An 18,090-nucleotide genomic window follows, 5' to 3' on the forward strand; every position below is an offset into this window, starting at 1 on the left:
GCCATGTTTTGATGAAAATTTGCGTGAGCGGCAGGAATTAATATTGACCAGATCCATTGGCGAGTGCGCTGTGCTACTCACTTTCCACTCTTCGTGATTTTTTTTTTGATGAAAATAACTGAATAAGGTGATCGCTCATTTTCATTCATTCATGAAGTAGCAGCAGATAAACACACGAGTCCGCTATCATTAGCAGGTAGAAGTGCACTCGTCATGAGTACTAAGGGCAAGGGCATCTCCAACGCGGTGACCTAAACGGACGCGCTGGGCCATCCGTTTGGTCGTTTGGGTGGTCGCGCGGATACTAGTTCAGCGGTCCGTGTTCGCGTGTCCGTTTGGGTCGCACGCTGCGCCCAACGTGCGGACGCAGCGCAAATGTGAATAAAATAAAAAAAAATGTAAATTTAAACGAAATTTCATTAAACATATGCCCTATTTTGGGAAATTTGTACATAGCCCTATTTTGGTCAAATAAACTACCAAAAAAAGCCCTTTATATGGGCTTTAAAATTTAAAACAAATATGAAAAACCCTTTATTAGGGTCGGTCATCCATGCTCACACTACTCCAACCTCAGCATGCTTAACTTGTTGGTTCCATTCGGATGAGCTTTCCTTAAAGAATTGACACCTTGCTGATAATAATAGCTTATCAACCTTATTAACCCTTGGACCGTGATGTCACAACTTTTTATTTTTGAATTCCAAACAATTACTTAAATAAACAATAATAAATATATAAGTAACAATGAATAATAATATTGAATTCAAATATCAATAAAATGATTTTATTTTTTGGTTTTTTCTATTTAATATGGAATAATTAATATCTTTAAATCGAAAAATCTAAATTTCACAAATAATATGTCTAAATCGATCAGAAAAATGAGAGGAATCTAAATATAACATCCATATCATCATTTGAACCTAAAATTAGAGGAATCCAAATATGACATCCAGTTTGCCATCTGGCCAAAACGGCCCCCTCGGGAGATGCGAAATGGCCGTACGGGGCGCGCTGATGCACCGTTCGCCAACACGCTAAACGGAAAAAAAATTAGCACATAAAGTGATGTGATATAGACCTAAAAACATTTTTCGCGGAATTTATTGAGCGACGGAAAGTGTACCCCTATTTCAATTCTGGTTAGTTTCCAGCGGATTCGGCGGACACCGCAGGAAGCCGCAGAGATTGCTAGATAGCTAGCACGCATATATGCCATGTGATATGCGGTGCGGAGGCGGTGTCCTACCACTACGCGGAGGTCTCGCGCAATACTAAAATACGTCCCATGTAGCAGCTTCACAAAAAATTGATTTGGCACCCCGAAAATGAAAAAACCATCGCCCATGGGTCGGATTGGAAATCCGCTCCCGGGGCCATGCCTTCCTTCCCACGGACCATGCACGTGCCAAATATAGCCTCATTCCGACAAACTGTGCGGTGTCTCACTGTTTCCTACTCATTTGCCCTAAAATCCATAGAACTCCGGACGTGATAGTCCTGTTTGTGAAGTGTTTTCCAAAATAATTGCCGTATTCTAATTCCGACTTTTGGAGTGGTTACCAGGACACATAAATAGATGCCATGCGGCTCCAAGTGATTTTCCAACTTCGTTTAAATTGTCATTTGACCAAAACGGGCCCCCACGGAGATGCGGTATGGCTGTACTGGACGCGCTGGTGCACCTGTTCACCATCACGCTAAACGGAAAACATTTAGCACATAAAGTGATGTATCATAGACATAAAAATATTTTTCCCGGAATTTATTGAGCGACGAAAAGTGTACACCTAGTTCAAATCCGGTCAGTTTCCAGCGGATTTGGCGGGATACCACAGGAAGCCGCATGGACGGTGTCATACCACTACGCGGAGGTATCGCGCAATACTAAAATGTGCCCCATGTAGCTGCTTAAAAAAACAGTTTTGGCACCCCGAAAATGAAAAAACCATCTCCCATGGGTTGGATTGGAAATCCTCTCCCGGGGCCTTGCTTCCCATCCCAGGTACCACACACGTGCCAAATATGGCCTCGGTCCGACAAACTATGCGGTGTCACAGGCCGTTTCCTACTCATTTGCCCTAAAAGCCATAGAACTCCGGACGTGATAGCTCTGTTTGTGAAGGGTTTTTTTAAAATAATTGTTGTATCCTAATTCTAATTTTTTGAGTGGTTACTAGGACACATAAAATGACGTCATGCGGCTCCAAGGGATTTTCTAACTTAGTTTAAATTGCCATCCGGCCAAAACGGCCCCATGGAGATGCGGTATGGCCGTACCGGGCGCGCTGGTGCACCCGTTCACCATCGCGCTAAACGAAAAAAATTCAGCACATAAAGTGATGTGCCGTTGATGACGCGTCAAGCACAATTCATGGCGTGCAAGACACACATCCGTTGGGAACCCCAAGAGGAAGGTGTGATGCGTACAACAGCAAGTTTTCCCTCAGTAAGAAACCAAGGTTATCGAACCAGTAGGAGATGAAGACCACGCGAAGGTTGTTGGTGAAGGAGTGTAGTGCGGCGCAACACCAGGGATTCCGGCGCCAACGTGGAACCTGCACAACACAATCAAAATACTTTGCCCCAACTTAACAGTGAGGTTGTCAATCTCACCGGCTTGCTGTAAACAAAGGATTAAATGTATGGTGTGGAGAATGATGTTTGCTTGCAAAGAACAACAGAGAACAATGATTGCAGTAGGTTGTATTTCAGATGTAAAAGAATGGACCGGGGTCCACAGTTCACGAGTGATGTCTCTCCAATAAGATAAATAGCATGTTGGGTGAAAAAATTACAGTTGGGCAATTGACAAATAGATATCATGATGACTACTATGAGATTTACTTAGGGAATTACGACAAAGAACATAGACCGCTATCCAGCATGCATCTATGCCTAAAAAGTCCACCTTCGGGTTAGCATCCGCACCCCTTCCAGTATTAAGTTGCAAACAACAGAAAGTGCATTAAGTACTGTGCGTAGTGTAAACAATACAAATATCCTTAGACAAATCATTGATGTTTTATCCCTAATGGCAACAGCACATCCACAACCTTAGAACTTTCTGTCACTGTCCCAGATTCAATGGAGGCATGAACCCATTATCGAGCATAAATACTCCCTCTTGGAGTCATAAGTATCAACTTGGCCAGAGCCTCTACTAGCAACGGAGAGCATGCAAGATCATAAACAACACATATATGATAGATCGATAATCAACTTGACATAGTATTCCATATTCATCGGATCCCAACAAACACAACATGTAGCATTACAAATAGATGATCTTGATCATGATAGGCAGCTCACAAGATCTAAACATGATAGCACAAGAGGAGAAGATAACCATCTAGCTACTGATATGGACCCATAGTCCAAGGATGAACTACTCACGCATCAGTCCGGAGGCGGGCATGGTGATGTAGAGCCCTCCGGTGATGATTTCCCTCTCCGGCAGGGTGCCGCAGACGATCTTCAGAATCCCCCGAGATGGGATTGACGGCGGCGGCGTCTCTGTAACTTTTTTCGTATCGTGGCTCTCGGTACTAGGGTTTTCACGACAGAAGGAATATATAGGCGAAGGGGCAGAGTCGGGGGACGCTCGTGGGGCCCACCCGATAAGGCGGTGCGGCCAGGGGTGGGGCCGCGCCCCCCTATGGTGTGGCCGCCTCGTCGCCCCTCTCTGTCTCCTCTTCGGTGTTCTGGAAGGCTGTGTGGAAAATAAGACCGTGGGCTTTTGTTTCGTCCGATTCCGAGAATATTTTCTGTGCACGATTTCTGAAACCAAAAACAGCAGAATACAAGAACTGGCGCTTCGGCATCTTGTTAATAGGTTAGTACCGAAAAATGCATCAAAATGATATAAAATGTATATAAAACATGTGAGTATTGTCATAAAACTAGCATGGAACATAAGAAATTATAGATACGTTTGAGACGTATCAGTCGTAGACCTAAATTTTTTTTCGCGGAATTTATTGAGCGACGGAAAGTGTACCCCTAGTTCAAATCCGGTCAGTTTCCAACGGATTCAGCGGGACACCGCAGGAAGCCGCAGGGATTCCTAGATAGCTAACGCGCACATATGGCATGTGATATGTGGTGCGGAGGCGGTGTCCTACTACTACGCGGAGGTCTGGCGCAATAGAAAAATACGCCCCATGTAGTTGCTTCACAAAAAAAACCGTTTTGGCACCCCGAAAATGAAAATACCATCGCCCATGGATCGGATTGAAAATCCTCTTCCGGGGCCTTGCTTCCCATCCCAGGGACCACGCACATGCCAAATATGGCCTCGTTCCGACAAACTATGCGGTGTCACGGGTCATTTCCTAATCATTTCCCGTAAAAGCCATAGAACTCCAGACTTGATAGCCCTGTTTGTGAAGGGTTTTTTCAAAATAACTGCCGTATCCCAATTCCGTCTTTTGGAGTGGTTACTAGGACACATAAAATGACGCCATGCGGTTCCGCAGGATGTTCTGACTTCGTTTAAATTACCATCTGACCAAAACGGGAACCCAAGGACATATAAGAAAGTGTTTGAATTGTTACTATGTTAACATGGTACTGTACATGATTACCTACGCCGAGGGTGGCCATCAGCGTAGCCCTGTCTACGCCTAGGACCAAATATATGCCGAGGGCGGCCCTCGGCGTAGACTTCGCTACGCCGACGGCAACGATACGCCGAGGATCAGACGGGCTGGCTGGCCGTCGGCGTACGCCACGGCCGTCGGCGTACGTCGCCATTCCTGTAGTGTATACCGTCCACGAGAGGTGTTGCCATCAATGAACACCGCTTGATTTTCTCAGTTCAGTACGTTGTATCACCATTTTGAGAAAAAAAAGTCAGCTGTATCAACGTCACTGCACATGTATGATTTGCCCTGTGGAACTTTGCCGGCTTCGTGGAAAGTAATCAATTCGTCCAACTTCAACTCTATGCAACGCTTCTGGTATGCTGGTGAATCTCGATAAATCGCACCACCAAGAAAGGAAAAGATAATGATGGTTGTCCGAGTGGATCATCTTGGATCCAGCGCAGATTGTGTTGAACGTGAGATCACTCCTCTCCTCCCAGGTCAAAAGATGAAGGGTCAACAGAGACAGGTCACGTCACACAGTGTGTGAACGAACGGTCAACCCCATCGATCGGCAACAAAATAAGACACCGCCGGCATACGGCCTATCCATTAGCACTCGCAAAATAAGAACGGCGTCTTTGACTCTTCAGCTCAGGACAGGAGAGCTTGGGCAAATCCTAAAGCCATCTCCAGCGACTGTATTTGGTTATCAAAAGTGACTGTCTGCGTTTGTATGCGTCAGGGCATCTCCAGCGGCGCGACGCAAACGGTCGCTCACGTCCGCTTTGGTCGTAAATGCGTCTGGCACCATCTCCAGCGGCACGACGCAAAGTGACCGGGCCGTCCGTGGAGACGCAAACCTGGCCCAAATATGCGCCAGGTTTGCGTCTCGGCGGACGCTGCGCGGACGCGCAAAGTGTTCGCTGCGGTCTCCACCGGGCCCGCCTGGCAGCGAGCCTGCATGGAGGGCATCGCTTCCGCGGCCATCGCTTCCGCGGTCAGCGCTTCCGCGTCTGCGCCGCCATGAATGCCGCAGCATCCTGTTCTGCGTGTGCACTGGCGGGCGGCGGCGGGCTTCTGCGCCGCCTTCAATGTCATCGTATCCCGTGCGCGGCCGCCCTTAAAAGTCCAGCGGCCGCGTTGCTCCTTCGCCCACAGCTCCACTCGCACCACAACCGCCGTTGCGCCATGGGGAAGAAGAACGACTTCGAGGCCTCCGGCAGCGGCAGCAAGAAGGTGCCGCTCCCCGTCACGGTGGGGAGGCTCATGCACGGCAAATGGGTGCCGTGCGACGCCTGGTCCGGCGTGCAGCTGCCTGGCGGCCGGCGGCTCAGCTGCCGCCGGGTGCCCATCCCTCCAGCACCAGCGCGCGAGCCTCGAGCGGACCAAGGAGATCCGGCGGCGGAGGCGATATCTGCCGGCGGACCTCCTCGCCGATCCGGCGTACGCCATCGACTCGGAGAGTTGGCGTACGTACCTGTCCACGGAGATGGACAGCAGACGAAGGGCTGGCTTCTTGGGCGACAGGGATTATCCCTTCGGCCCTGCACCGCCGGCGCGTCGTCAGCAGGCGCCGACGCGTCGTCAGCAGCCGCAGCACAACGACCGCGAGGACGACGACGACGACGACGAAGCCTACGCCATGTACGACGACGACGACTACTACATCGAGGCGCTCGCGTACCATAGCGAGGACGTGAAGGACGACAGCGACGACTACGTCGGCCTCGTCTTCCACGAATGGCAGCAGGCCATGGCGGAGAGCCGGAACTTCGAGTTCCCCGACAACATGACGGACGACGAGATGGCCAAGGTCGGCCTCCTCGTCTCCGAGTACGACGCGCCTGTCCAGCTGCTGTTGCCCCGCTACGCCACCGCTGTCATGCCGCCGGGCCTGTCCGCGGATGAAGCCCTTCGAAATGCGCTCCTGGACTCGGCGGCACCTCCTCCACCGCCGCCACAGCCTTGGGCGCCTCCCCCACTGCCGCAACAGCCTTATGGCTGGGCTCCTCATCCGCCGCCACAGCCGCAGCCCTGGGCGCCTCCACCGCCGCCTCAGCCGCAGCCTCCTCAACCTCGAGCACCGCCATCGCGCCCGGCGTACGCTCCCCGGATGGCTACTGGCCGTGGGACATACCTGAGGTCATCTTGCTCGACAGCGACGAGGAGCAGCACGGCCACGATGCGCAGCAGTAGGCGTTTTAGGTTTTTTTTTATGTTTTCAAGTATGTAAGTTATGTTTCAGTTTTTGTAAATTATGTTTCAGTTCAAAAAAATGATTCGTCCTAAAAAAAATGCGTCGTGCCGCTGGAGCCACCCCCGACGCAAACGGACGCGCGGTCGTTTTCGACCAAAAGGGCCGACGCAAACGGACGCGCGCGGACGCTAAAATGCGTCGCGCCGCTGGAGATGCCCTCATGGATACAAATTTGTGGTCTTATGTATTGGCTAGAGTGGGTTTGGCCCTATTGCTATAGTTTTTGCTGATTTTCTTCTACAAACAAAACACTCCCTTCTTAATTAATGAATGAGGCAAAGGTTTTGCCTCGGTTTTAAAACAAAATATTGTTCCGTGGAACTTCTGCCGAATTTGTGGAAGATAATCAATTCGTCCAACATCAACTCTATGCGGACCGTCGCTCATTCTTTTCGATAAAGGGCGCTTCTTCTCTCATAAAAAATTAAGCATAACTAAGATGCACAGTTCAAGTATCAAGTTTGAAGTAAAAAAACTTAAAGAGAAAGACATAGACATCCAACTAGACTAACCTTCGTTGGCTTCAATCTGCCTATTATGCTGCCACCCATGTTAGAAAATAAACTCCTTCGTCGTATTCTTCAACCGTGTTGACACCTCCGTAAGGAGGTCTCGGTCATCCAATCGTTCAAGTGGCGACCATAAACGGAGCAAAGCCGTACATCGGTAGATGACCTGCACAAGAGAAAAAAGTTATCATTAAAAATATTGTCATTTCTACATAGCCAAAGCGACCATATCACATCAATCGTGCTCACTCTGATGAGCGTTTTATACCTAGGATCCATCCCATATAGCTAATTGCCTAAGATATTTGCAATGCAACGAGGCGGGTATAAGTTAGAATCCATCTGAATGATTGACCATATAGATCTCGCAACCCGACAGTTGAAAAAAGTGTTTTATTGTCTCGTCTTCATGACAAAAAACACATTTCTTATAACCCCGTCAGTTGTGTTTTACAAGGTTGTCTTTAGTTAGAATCACACCTCGACGAAGATACCACGCAAAGACTTTTTTTTCAACGGTATCTTCATTTTTCAGATGGATTTATTGTTGACAGTCGGTTGACTGGGAATAGTAAGAGCCTTATGCATGGAGTTAACCGAGAAAACACCGTTCTTGGTGAGACTCCATCGGAATTCATCAGTCCCCTGAACTAGTTGTATTGAAGTTATCCTCTGTAGCAATTCATTCCAACTAGTTAGAGGGGGCCAATAAGATCACGTCTAAACGTCATAGAGGGTGGAAAGGTTTCCATGATCTTATGCAAGGTATCCCCCTTATAACAAACAATATTGTACAAGGCTGGGTACTGTTCGCGAAGAGTGGTTGTTCCCAGCCATTTATCCTTCCAGAACCTAATATGCGCCCCATTCTTGATGGAGAACGAACCGTATGGGAAAAAGTGCTTCTTAGTTGCCATAATGCCAGCCCAAAAGTGTGAATCCCCCGGTTTCCAAATACCCTGAGATATTGCTTTTGAATCCACATATTTTTTTAATAGTTGTTGCCATATACCATCCTCAGTTAACAACCTGGCCAGCCATTTCTCAAGCAAGACCCTGTTCTTAACTTCAAGATCATTAGCTGCGGGCAAAAGAAGGAAATGGAGGGAGTCATCACTTGTGTGTGTATATGTGTTGAACTCAGGTCGTTCATTGAACTCGTGCATATATGACTTGTCTAGTTGAACTTATGTTTGTATGACTCGGGTATGTTTCATTGTCTATGTGTTCTATCATATTTCATTGTCTATGTGTTCTATCATATGGCTATCATGTTCATATTGATGTCATTCTTGCTCGAAAATTCTGGTTGAACTTGTGTGCATATCATTTTTGCTCTTGAATGGTGGTTTTAGAAGTTGCAGGCCACATTGCCGTCGCGTGTGGAGCCAAGCTTAGTAGTATGGCACCGTTGCCCAAGGATCCAAGCTTCACAGCTTGGCGCCATGGCCGATAGAGCCAAAGCAACCTCGGCGCCGTTGGTGCTACACTTGCTTGGCGCCGTCCACATCTGGGACGCAGGGTTTCAGACTCGCGTGTGCAAAAGTTGCTAAGGACCTTGGCTCTATCGTGGGTGGAGCCAAGAGGAATAGCATGGCAACATCACCAACGGAGCCAGGCTCCACACCACGACACCAGCAGTTGTGGAGCCAAGCCAACACGACGTTGTTGGCGTCGGCGCTACACTTCCTTCGCACCTCCAGTTGTCGCATGGCACCGTCGGTATCTGGGACGCAGGTTTCAGATTCGTACAAGGGTGAAAAAATTTCTAAGGACCTATGCTCCATTTGGGGCGGAGCCGTGCTAGTAATCTTGGCTCCACCTCAGATGGCGTCGGAGCTTACGTGCATGTACAGACAACAAGACAATTGTTGACATCACATTGCTGTCACATAACTTTGCAAATCAAATATAATTTACAGACAACAAGGCGATTCATAACAAGTTAACGAGTCAAATAGAGTTGATGCATAAGTTTTACAACAAATGGGTGCACGGAAGTCGAAAAAGTAAAAGAGCACGGAAGTTCTATTCCTTTCAAAGCGCGCCCTCACAGTCAAGAGGTGGAAGAAAACGAGTGACTTGATGGTTAGGACAACCAAGAGGCGGGCCTGTTTGGTATTTCCACCGATGGGGCATTGCTCCATCACGGGTGAAGCCAAACTACATAGCTCGGCACCGTCCGAGGCAGAGCTAAGGTACCCACTCGCAGGGCCCACACCGACGCTGACTGCCACGTCTACGTCTGCTTGGCGCCGTTGGCCGTGGCATCGTGCGACCACGACGCCGTTCCCTGCAGCGTCGTACTATGAAGCTTGGCTCCATCTTGTGAGGAGCCAAACAAAAAGGTTAGGTTGTGAAATCTTTTGAGATGCAGGTTATTTTGTGCGTTATTTTCAGATTTGGGTAAGTTTTGTTAAAATCAACGCGGAGTCCATGCTGGATAAGCTAGATTTTGATAACTTGTGACGGGCCGGAGAAGCTAGATTTTGGTAGCGGGGTGTGAACTCCATTACTCCATGACATGACTTTCCATGGTCAATGTGATCCGCATCGAAGCAATGGTAGTCAGTCTACTGTAAGCCACCGCCTGCCCAAAGTCAGCAGCCTCCTCTGACTTTTTGTCTGCCTCGAGCCCTCATTGGTTCGAGACAAAGCATGCTGAGATGTACGCGAGGCCTGAACAAATCCTGAACTCCACGACGCATTGGCAGCACCTACGTATCACTGCATCTGCACATGGGTCCTCCGTGATCTCGCGTCCAAGCTAGTGAACCACAGAGTGATAAATTCAGAGAGAGCGCGGCGCCGGTTCTGAGTAGTTTGGCTGAAGCCGTACGCGCCCCAACAGAAGTACTCGTACTTGAACGCGATAGCAAATTCAGAGTTGGAAACTGTTTCTAGCTCCCAAGCTCCAGTATTCTCGCTATTTTTTTAAAAAATAAAAAATGTTTATTGATTATCAAAAAATTAAAAAATAATTCTAAAAATTGTCAGTGATACATCTCACAATCATGCAAAATCTTAATCCAAAATTCTTTTTACTTTGTGCTAGATAAAAATAACAATATCTGACATGTTTTTGAAGATTTGAAAATGACTACTCAGATCTGGACTTTTGTCTTTTTTCTGTAGCTTAAAATATAAAGTATTTAAAATTAATATTTTACACATTTGTGGGATATATTATTGGCTATATGCAGATTTTTTTTTCAAATTTTTTTAAACTCAAATAAATGATTTTTAATTTATTTAAAAAACGAGATCGCTAGTGTTCATGTGCATCAAATCTCTGTCCATTCAGAGCCTTCTTATATAAAGGCAACGGCGCTGCAACCACATATCACAACGAAGCAAACCCAACACACTGACACACACATACATGGCTGCCACCATGAATCTGTCACTCACCTTCGTCCTCCTCCTCTCTTCCGGTAAGCCCGTCCGTCTCCTTGTCCTTCAACGTCGGAACTTTCTTCCACCCTTTATTGTAGTCCATTCATGTCTGGCTACTTGAGAACTTGAGATCGATACACTCACCTTAGTATCTTATTATGCTTCCTTGTACGTGTGCCTTTGCTATGGTCTGGATCAAGCAGGGCTCGTGGTGGTGTTTGGGGATGGCGGAGACTGCGGGGCGACCTGCGAGACCATCCGGTGCTTCCAGGGCGGGAACATCACCTGCACCAACCGCCCCGGCGAGGTGATCCAAGGGTGCCACTGCCTCTGCGCGCCCAAGAACGGCAGGGGCTGCGTGCTCCACCTCCAAAGCGGCAGCAATCAGAACTGCCCCAAGAGGAGTTGCTGAATCATGTTAGATACGCCCCAAGATGCCAAGACGAATTGCTGAATCACGTTAGATACACGCCGCACTCGTCTTGCTCATCTATGCTCTGGAGTTTGAATTCAATAATGATACGAGTGTGATGTTGAATAATTAACGAATGGAGTGCAGGTTTATGTGTAATATTTGTATGGTTTGTCAGTTTAATTAGCAGCTCAATGTGATCCCATACGGCGCAAAGCCCAGAGAATAAAAAGAGCAACCTAGAAAGACAAAGAAATTGAAGGGAAAAAAATAGAACCAGCAAAGAGTATTAGGGCCCCTTTGGATTGAAGAGTTTGCATAAGAATCTTGGAGGATTCTAATTCACAGGATGTTTTCGTAAGGAAGCCCTTCGGATCAAAGAAAGGACACCTCCAAAATTCCTATGGATTGCAATCCTACACCACAATTTCATAGAAATTTCAATATCTACTCTAACATCTTTTGTACACTCGTTCGCATAGGATCAAGCGATCAAGGCACTTTTCCTGTGTGTTTCTTATGTTTCCTATTCCTGCAGTTTTTATCTGTTTTGTATGTTTTGAAATCTATGATCGGAAGAAGCCTTTAATTTTAAGTTACAAGGAGTAAACTAGATAGCTGGGAAACTGGTAGCGTTTTACTTAGCACTCCCTCCGGTCTGAAAAGATCGACACGGAGGGAAGGCTAATCTAGCATATTAGTAGTGCAGTTGCACGTCAATTAAAACGGACATGAGGTAGTCCTATGTAGATAGGACGCGTTTGGTTGCCTGGGCCAATTTGTTGCATGACTGCGCCAGCGAGATGGAAGGCCTTGCGCGTTGCGAACGGGCCATGGGCCACTTTTGGCGGGTCGTTTGGTAGCCTGTGCGGCCTTTTACGTGCCGGAGAAGGAATCCATGCCCCATCGTTTGGTTGTCCGTTTTCAACATATTCTTCCCAGGTCGTGCAGCCCACAGCCTGTTTAGTTGCACATAGCTCAGTGTTGTGGTAACCCCTTCACTTTGAGTGGTGAGGTTACCCAGTATTGAATAACAGCACACATCAGATTCAGTTCATCAGAAACGATGCTGGTACTACATAGCAACTAGTACTTAGTGGGCGATGCATCACGAACGAATCAACTACTTCGTGAATCATCACAGGTTCGTCACGAGGGGTTAGTATATACCACCTCGAACAAGTTCATCATTACATACCGGGGATCAGGTTGTAGCAAGTCCTAGCTAATGGAGGGATACAAGATCACCTCCCAAAATCAGTGGATCATGAGAAGCAGACGCACTAAGCAGGAAACTGGTTGCGGAGCCAGGTCCTAAGTCAGCTCCTCCTCTCCGGTGGCTGCAGCTTACGGTAGGCGGCATACTCGGCTTCACTGTCTGCAATGAAGTCGATAGCCCTGACCAGCAAGTTAGGCTGGACCAGCTGCGCCTTGCAGACGAACCGAGGAGTGAAGATCGTCTTCATCTGAGCGTAGTTGGTGATCGGGGTGCCGACGTACTGACGGTGCTTCGGCTACCGCTGCAATCGACAAGGAACACCTGTTAGTGCGGACGACATTGACATGTATATACTTTCAGATCGATGAGGATTCGTACCAGGATGTACTTGCCCGCCGCCCCTTCGTCACCGCCGTAGAAGCAACAACCATCTTCACTCCAGTCGAGAATGCGATCGGATTTCATCTTCATGATGAAGCTCCACTTCGTCCTCCAGTTTCTGATGTGGTTGTACAACTGAAGAGTGGTGACATGTACGCCGACGAATGCAACAACATCCGCGGCTACCTTCTTTCTGCTGCTCCTTGAATCCCAAGTTGAAGCAGACGTCGCTGCGGACGAGCTGAACCAACCTGTTCAGCACAAACTCTGATAGCTCAGGTTTTCAAACCATGGCTAGTTTGCTTGCTATCAGAGATGGCTGAGCATTCACTCTTGCCGCAGGCAGATCAAGGGAGCCCAAAGGTATGATAGCCTACATGAGAAACACTATCAGATCAATGAACTACCACATGGAAATCCCTAAGCACTATCAGATCAATGAACTACCACATGGAAATCCTTAAGCACTAGCATATCTATGAACTAACAGTACCACATGAAAGAACAACGAGGTAGGTAAGATCGGCCTTACAGTCAAAGGAACCACACGCAGCACCGAGGTAGGGGAAGCAGGGGACCCTGGCGGAGATGCAGCAAGCACCACCATCCCAGTGGAAAATGCAGGCAGCACCACCGTCCCCGTTGTAGAGTCAGATGGAACCTGGAAAACCTCCACAACCTCCACCAGCGACGAAGGAATGTCCTAGAATGGATTCGTTCAGACCCCGGTTGTGTATCCATAAGATCTAGATCTAAGGCTAGAGTTTACACAAGCTTACCGCAACCGAAGTCATCGACGCACACGAAGAAGACGACCATCCTCCGCGGCCAGTAGCCGCCGCCACAGCCGCAAGCCTCGCCGACCGTGCGGGTGAGGTAGAGCTGGCCAGGTCGCTAGATCGGGGATGGTGGATGAGCTCGAAATGGGAGGAAATGGGGGATTTAGATTTGCCGGTGAGAGAGCCACCCCTATATACGGTGGCGAAAATTCAAGCGCGATGACCGAATTCATGGCGCCGAGATTTCGCCGTCCCGCGCAAGCTCCCGCCATCTCCCACGATGGCTCTGCGAGGACGCAGCGTTCTCCACTTCTGCGAAAACGGGGGTGACTCACTAGAAACGGCCGAACCGGGCGTTCCTCCAGGGCCTGGTCCGAGGGTGCTTTGAGAACCGGTTCCTGCAACAACGTGGTGTGGACCAGGAAACCAAACGGGCCAAAAAAAAAAGCTGCGCGGATGCGACCCAAGGGGCATGCAGCCTACCAAACGCGCCCAGGATAACAGTTTCAGGTCAAAACGTTAGATTCTTTTTTTCTAGAAGCAAAACGTTAGATTCTAAAAGCAGTAAAACACAAATCCATAATCTTCATTTTCTACGCCTTGTGTCTCATTCTATTCCACGCAACAAATATCACTAGAACTCATGCTCCTCCTTGCAAGTCATTCCAAATTATACAAGAGCATGTGTTGCAGATACAAACAAAACCAGACAAGTACGTCAATAGAATGTCTTGAGCAATCTTACGTAAAAAAAAATGTCTTGAGCAATCTTTACAAGGCTAGAGAGGAATTACAACACAAACTTGTTAAAACATTCTACGGATACTTCATTTTTGCACGGTGATTAACCCTTACCCTGGTCGGAAAGTGAATCCTGGCAGAGGAGTTGATCCTCTCGGTGATTCTCTCCTTCGCTGAAGACTGCTGCTCCTCAGTAAACGGCGAACGGGATGGCACTGGAACACCCACATTGGAGTTACGGCACGCCAGCTTATCATACAGGAACACGTCTTGTAGCTTCGCCGCTGCTTTTACTACACGTCTGACATAGCTCACCATGTAGTCCTCAAACTGAAAACCAAATATGGTGAGAGTGGCCAGATTGTGGTGCTGGAAATCAGACGCAGATGATTCCCAGTTTACTACACCCTTAACCTCGCTACAGGAGAGTTCCCTACTCTCATCTGCATCTGTGTACGTTTCAGTGAGATGAAAATCTGGCCATACCTGCACGGCATAAGGAAACACAGGCAAACTGAAACAGGCTTTCTGCAACCATTTGTACTCAATGCAGAAATATTGCAAAATTTAGCATCGGCCGCAGGTGCATGCATTGCAAAAAGAGAGAGGGATTCGCATGTAACAACATACTGTCATGTATAGCTCCTTCAGGTTAGGCGCAGCTTGAAGAATGAATAGTGCCCATGTGAGATCATACCCTTCAGGAATTTGAGCTAGATTCAGAAACCTTAGTTGGCGGAACACATATGGCAGCCTTTTTGCCAGATATTCTGGTTGAACCCAAATCTGCCATAAATAAACACATGATGGGGGATAGCAGAAAGTAGTAAAAATCTACAGCAAGCAAAACGATCCTATTCTAGTTGAACCCAAATCTGACAAGAAGGAATAACTTACCTTTTCCCAATCAAATTGCAACTTCAGTTCTCGCACAGAGATATTGTTATGTGGCTGCTAGGGTTCGAGAAGGCCGGCCGGGGGCCTTTTGCCCACGGCCGGTGGCAAGAGGGAAGGGATTTCCTTCTTAATTCTTGCTTGATTAGATTGATACATCTCCTCTCCTTATATAGAGAGGTTTACTTGACTCCCAAGCAGGGCTTACTTGATCCCTAAGCAAACCATAAGACTAACGGGCCCAGGCCCGTGACGTACTCTAACACTACACCCCACCTGGACATGCAGCTCGTCCTCGAGCTGCAACCTAAACAAACCATGACTCGATGCAACACAACCCTAACACCTAAAACGAGCCTTTTACATCTCGGCTTGTTTTATTACTCTCAACCTGAAATAGACTGGGACGCTTTATTGTTGACCCCCGAACATAAAGTGGACACCATCCGCCCGTCGGATGTGCACTCGTACGATCACCTGGATCCCATGGAAACCAACGGGACAAAAGGAGCCCGCGCGGCGGCCGGCGGCGGAATGCGGTGGTGCTACGTGGTGTGCTCCTGTCGGTGACACCATGCCTTCTCCCCGCCGGATGACTGTCGATGGCACAGACTTTGAGGTCGCTGCCCGCGGGAAAAATAGCATGTCCGCCGCCTTTGGGGGAAATCGCACGCCTTAGATCCCCGACGCAGTGGACGAGATCGAGGTCCGTTGTGCAACGAAGCGCAACTTGGAGGAGCTGCAGCTGCAGATCACGCATCTCCCGCACATGCCGACGCACTAGGAGGCCGCGCGCAGCAGCCTGCAATCTCACCGCCGCCGACACGTGGCGGATAGCGATCCAAGCCGGAAGCGGTGACGGCGACGGAGGGAAACGGACCGGGTGGAAGGGCATCCCGGGCGGTGTCGATGTAGAGCCCGGGGCCAAGGTCGCTCCCACACCGCCGAAAGGCGGGGACGGCGTCGGTGGCGGCAGCGAGCCGCTGCTGCGGTGTTGGTGGCGACGGCAGCTGCTGCTGCTCAGTGCGGCGGCCCACCGAACGACAGGGACAACGTCGGTGAGGACAGCAGCTGCAGCGGCGGCGTTGGTGGCGGCCGCAGCTGCTGCTGTTGTTGCTGTAGCATCCCGGTGGTGAAGAACGCGGCCGGCTGCTGGAGAAGAGGGTCCCCCGGCGCCGAGGTAGGGCCCGGCCCGGAGATGGTGGACAGCGGCAGCGGGGACTGCAGCAGCCTGGCGTCGGGTGGCGGCGACGACGGCGGCAGCGTCGGCTGCCGGCAGCGCCCGAGCGATCGCGGCGGAGGCCGCTCGGTGCGTCGGCTGCCACGGCAGCAGCGCCGCCGCCGCCGGCGGCCCGTAGGGACCGGCCAGGAAGAGTCGGATCTCCTGGACAGCAGTGGTGAGATCGCGGAGGGCTGCGGAGATCTCCGCCGGGGAGAGAACGGCGGGGATGTCGGAGTGCGGCGGCGGTGGGTGGGAAGAACTCGGTGGAGGGCTGGACATGATGGCAAGAGGGAAGGGATTTCCTTCTTAATTCTTGCTTGATTAGATTGATACATCTCCTCTCCTTATATAGAGAGGTTTACTTGACTCCCAAGCAGGGCTTACTTGATCCCTAAGCAAACCATAAGACTAACGGGCCCAGGCCCGTGACGTACTCTAACAGATATCCCCAAGAAACTTACTTGACTCAACCATCTTGTGCCAACTAAGACCAACGTTAGTGAGGCCTACAGCCTCAAGCAGTGGGACGTAACCACAATTTATCGGATCTTCGAAAGGGATCCATCCCTCAAAGGCTATTCGAGTTAGTTTTGGGAGCGAGTTGAGCACAACCCTTTCAAAATAACACCAAACAATATCAAGCTCAGTGAGCTGCGAGTGTTCAACTTGCAGTATGGTACAATTTCCAGGGCCACAATTGAACATGCGTAGACGCTTCAGCCGCTTGCAAGTACTGAGGACATTAGAGATGTCAGATTCACCAAAGCTCAAATTCTGAATGTGGAGGAAAGTGAGACCACCAAATGCACCTGGACAAGCATCAAAGAACAACATGAATCGTCTCCCATGGTTGACCCGATCATCGCCGTTGCGACCCTGAGCATAAATTGTGAACTCGGCAATCTCAACATTCTGGGTGGCCATGGTGTGGCCAACAGAATGTCCAATGGATATACAGTCATCAAGAATCAAGAAGAAGTTGATGCAGAGGAACTGGATGGTGTTTCTTCTTGAATCCCTGCGCCCCAGCATGCTCTTTGTAGCTTCAGCCACAAGTGCATTAGTTTGAGGAATATCGGCAGTAACCCGAGGCTGTAAATCCAAAAAACTTATCCGAAGTCGAGATAGCATGGCTGGGAGCTGCCGCCAACGCCTAGAAAGGACACTGATCCTTGCAACCTGTTGCACATTTAGCCGGTCAAGGATGGTGAGCAAAATACTGTCGGGCAGGTCGCCAAGCCTGTCATCTTGATTGCCTTGCTGCATTAGGCATGAAATTGAACACATCAAAGTTTATTTGTTATTGCAGTCTCAATAAAATTACAGACCGATATAATGGATCCTATGTTGAAGGATATAGCGGAGGAGTACAAGGAACTCACCTCCATGGCGTCCATCTGCTGAGACCCGAGAAGAAAGAGCGAGGGCGTGCTGGCAGTGTGGCGTCAAGGGAGGAAGAGACGCCTCCAGCCTGCTGCGAGAGCATCCGCGGAAGCCAGAAGGGTAGGACTCAGGGCAGGGGGATATGGGGAATGGAGGGGAGAGGGGGGCTAGATGTCTGCCGGGGAAGAGAGGAAAGCAGCGCCGAAAGCCGCCGGCCGCCGCGACTACGGACAGGGTTAGGGCTAGGGCTAGGAGGCCACCGCGCATCCGAGGACTTTCGGGCTCGGCCGTGTAAATCGTCCCGG

General features: G+C 49.2%; 2 protein-coding genes across 2 annotated transcripts; one reads left to right on the forward strand and one right to left on the reverse strand.

The window, feature by feature from the left end:
* The first annotated feature begins 10,724 nt into the window (after positions 1-10,724).
* LOC124700485 lies at positions 10,725-11,263 on the forward strand. The gene is made up of 2 exons (XM_047232608.1): positions 10,725-10,792; positions 10,958-11,263. Exons 1-2 carry the CDS (start codon positions 10,741-10,743, stop codon positions 11,164-11,166), a joined length of 261 nt encoding a protein of 86 aa, XP_047088564.1. The 5' UTR covers positions 10,725-10,740; the 3' UTR covers positions 11,167-11,263.
* Positions 11,264-13,049: 1,786 nt separating this feature from the next.
* Positions 13,050-17,689, reverse strand: LOC124697370. Its single transcript, XM_047229976.1, has 5 exons — positions 16,847-17,689; positions 15,184-15,228; positions 14,913-15,072; positions 14,401-14,762; positions 13,050-13,139 (listed from the first exon to the last, which is right to left on the reverse strand). Exons 1-5 carry the CDS (start codon positions 17,687-17,689, stop codon positions 13,050-13,052), a joined length of 1,500 nt encoding a protein of 499 aa, XP_047085932.1.
* Positions 17,690-18,090: the final 401 nt, after the last annotated feature.

This window comes from Lolium rigidum, chromosome 3, assembly GCF_022539505.1.
Source record: "Lolium rigidum isolate FL_2022 chromosome 3, APGP_CSIRO_Lrig_0.1, whole genome shotgun sequence".
Classification (NCBI taxonomy): domain Eukaryota; kingdom Viridiplantae; phylum Streptophyta; class Magnoliopsida; order Poales; family Poaceae; genus Lolium; species Lolium rigidum.

What these genes read in the sequence shown, in the direction of transcription:
- LOC124700485 (XM_047232608.1), top strand. Translation starts at nt 10,741, where the DNA reads ATGGCTGCCACCATGAATCTGTCACTCACCTTCGTCCTCCTCCTCTCT. An exon ending in CGTCCTCCTCCTCTCTTCCG is followed by an intron (nt 10,793 to 10,957) that starts GTAAGCCCGTCC and finishes TGGATCAAGCAG; the next exon opens with GGCTCGTGGTGGTGTTTGGG.
- LOC124697370 (XM_047229976.1), bottom strand. Translation starts at nt 17,689, where the DNA reads ATGTGTTCAATTTCATGCCTAATGCAGCAAGGCAATCAAGATGACAGG. An exon ending in GGAGCTATACATGACAGTAT is followed by an intron (nt 14,763 to 14,912) that starts GTTGTTACATGC and finishes AGGTATGGCCAG; the next exon opens with ATTTTCATCTCACTGAAACG. An exon ending in GGATTCACTTTCCGACCAGG is followed by an intron (nt 13,140 to 14,400) that starts GTAAGGGTTAAT and finishes TTTCTCATGTAG; the next exon opens with GCTATCATACCTTTGGGCTC.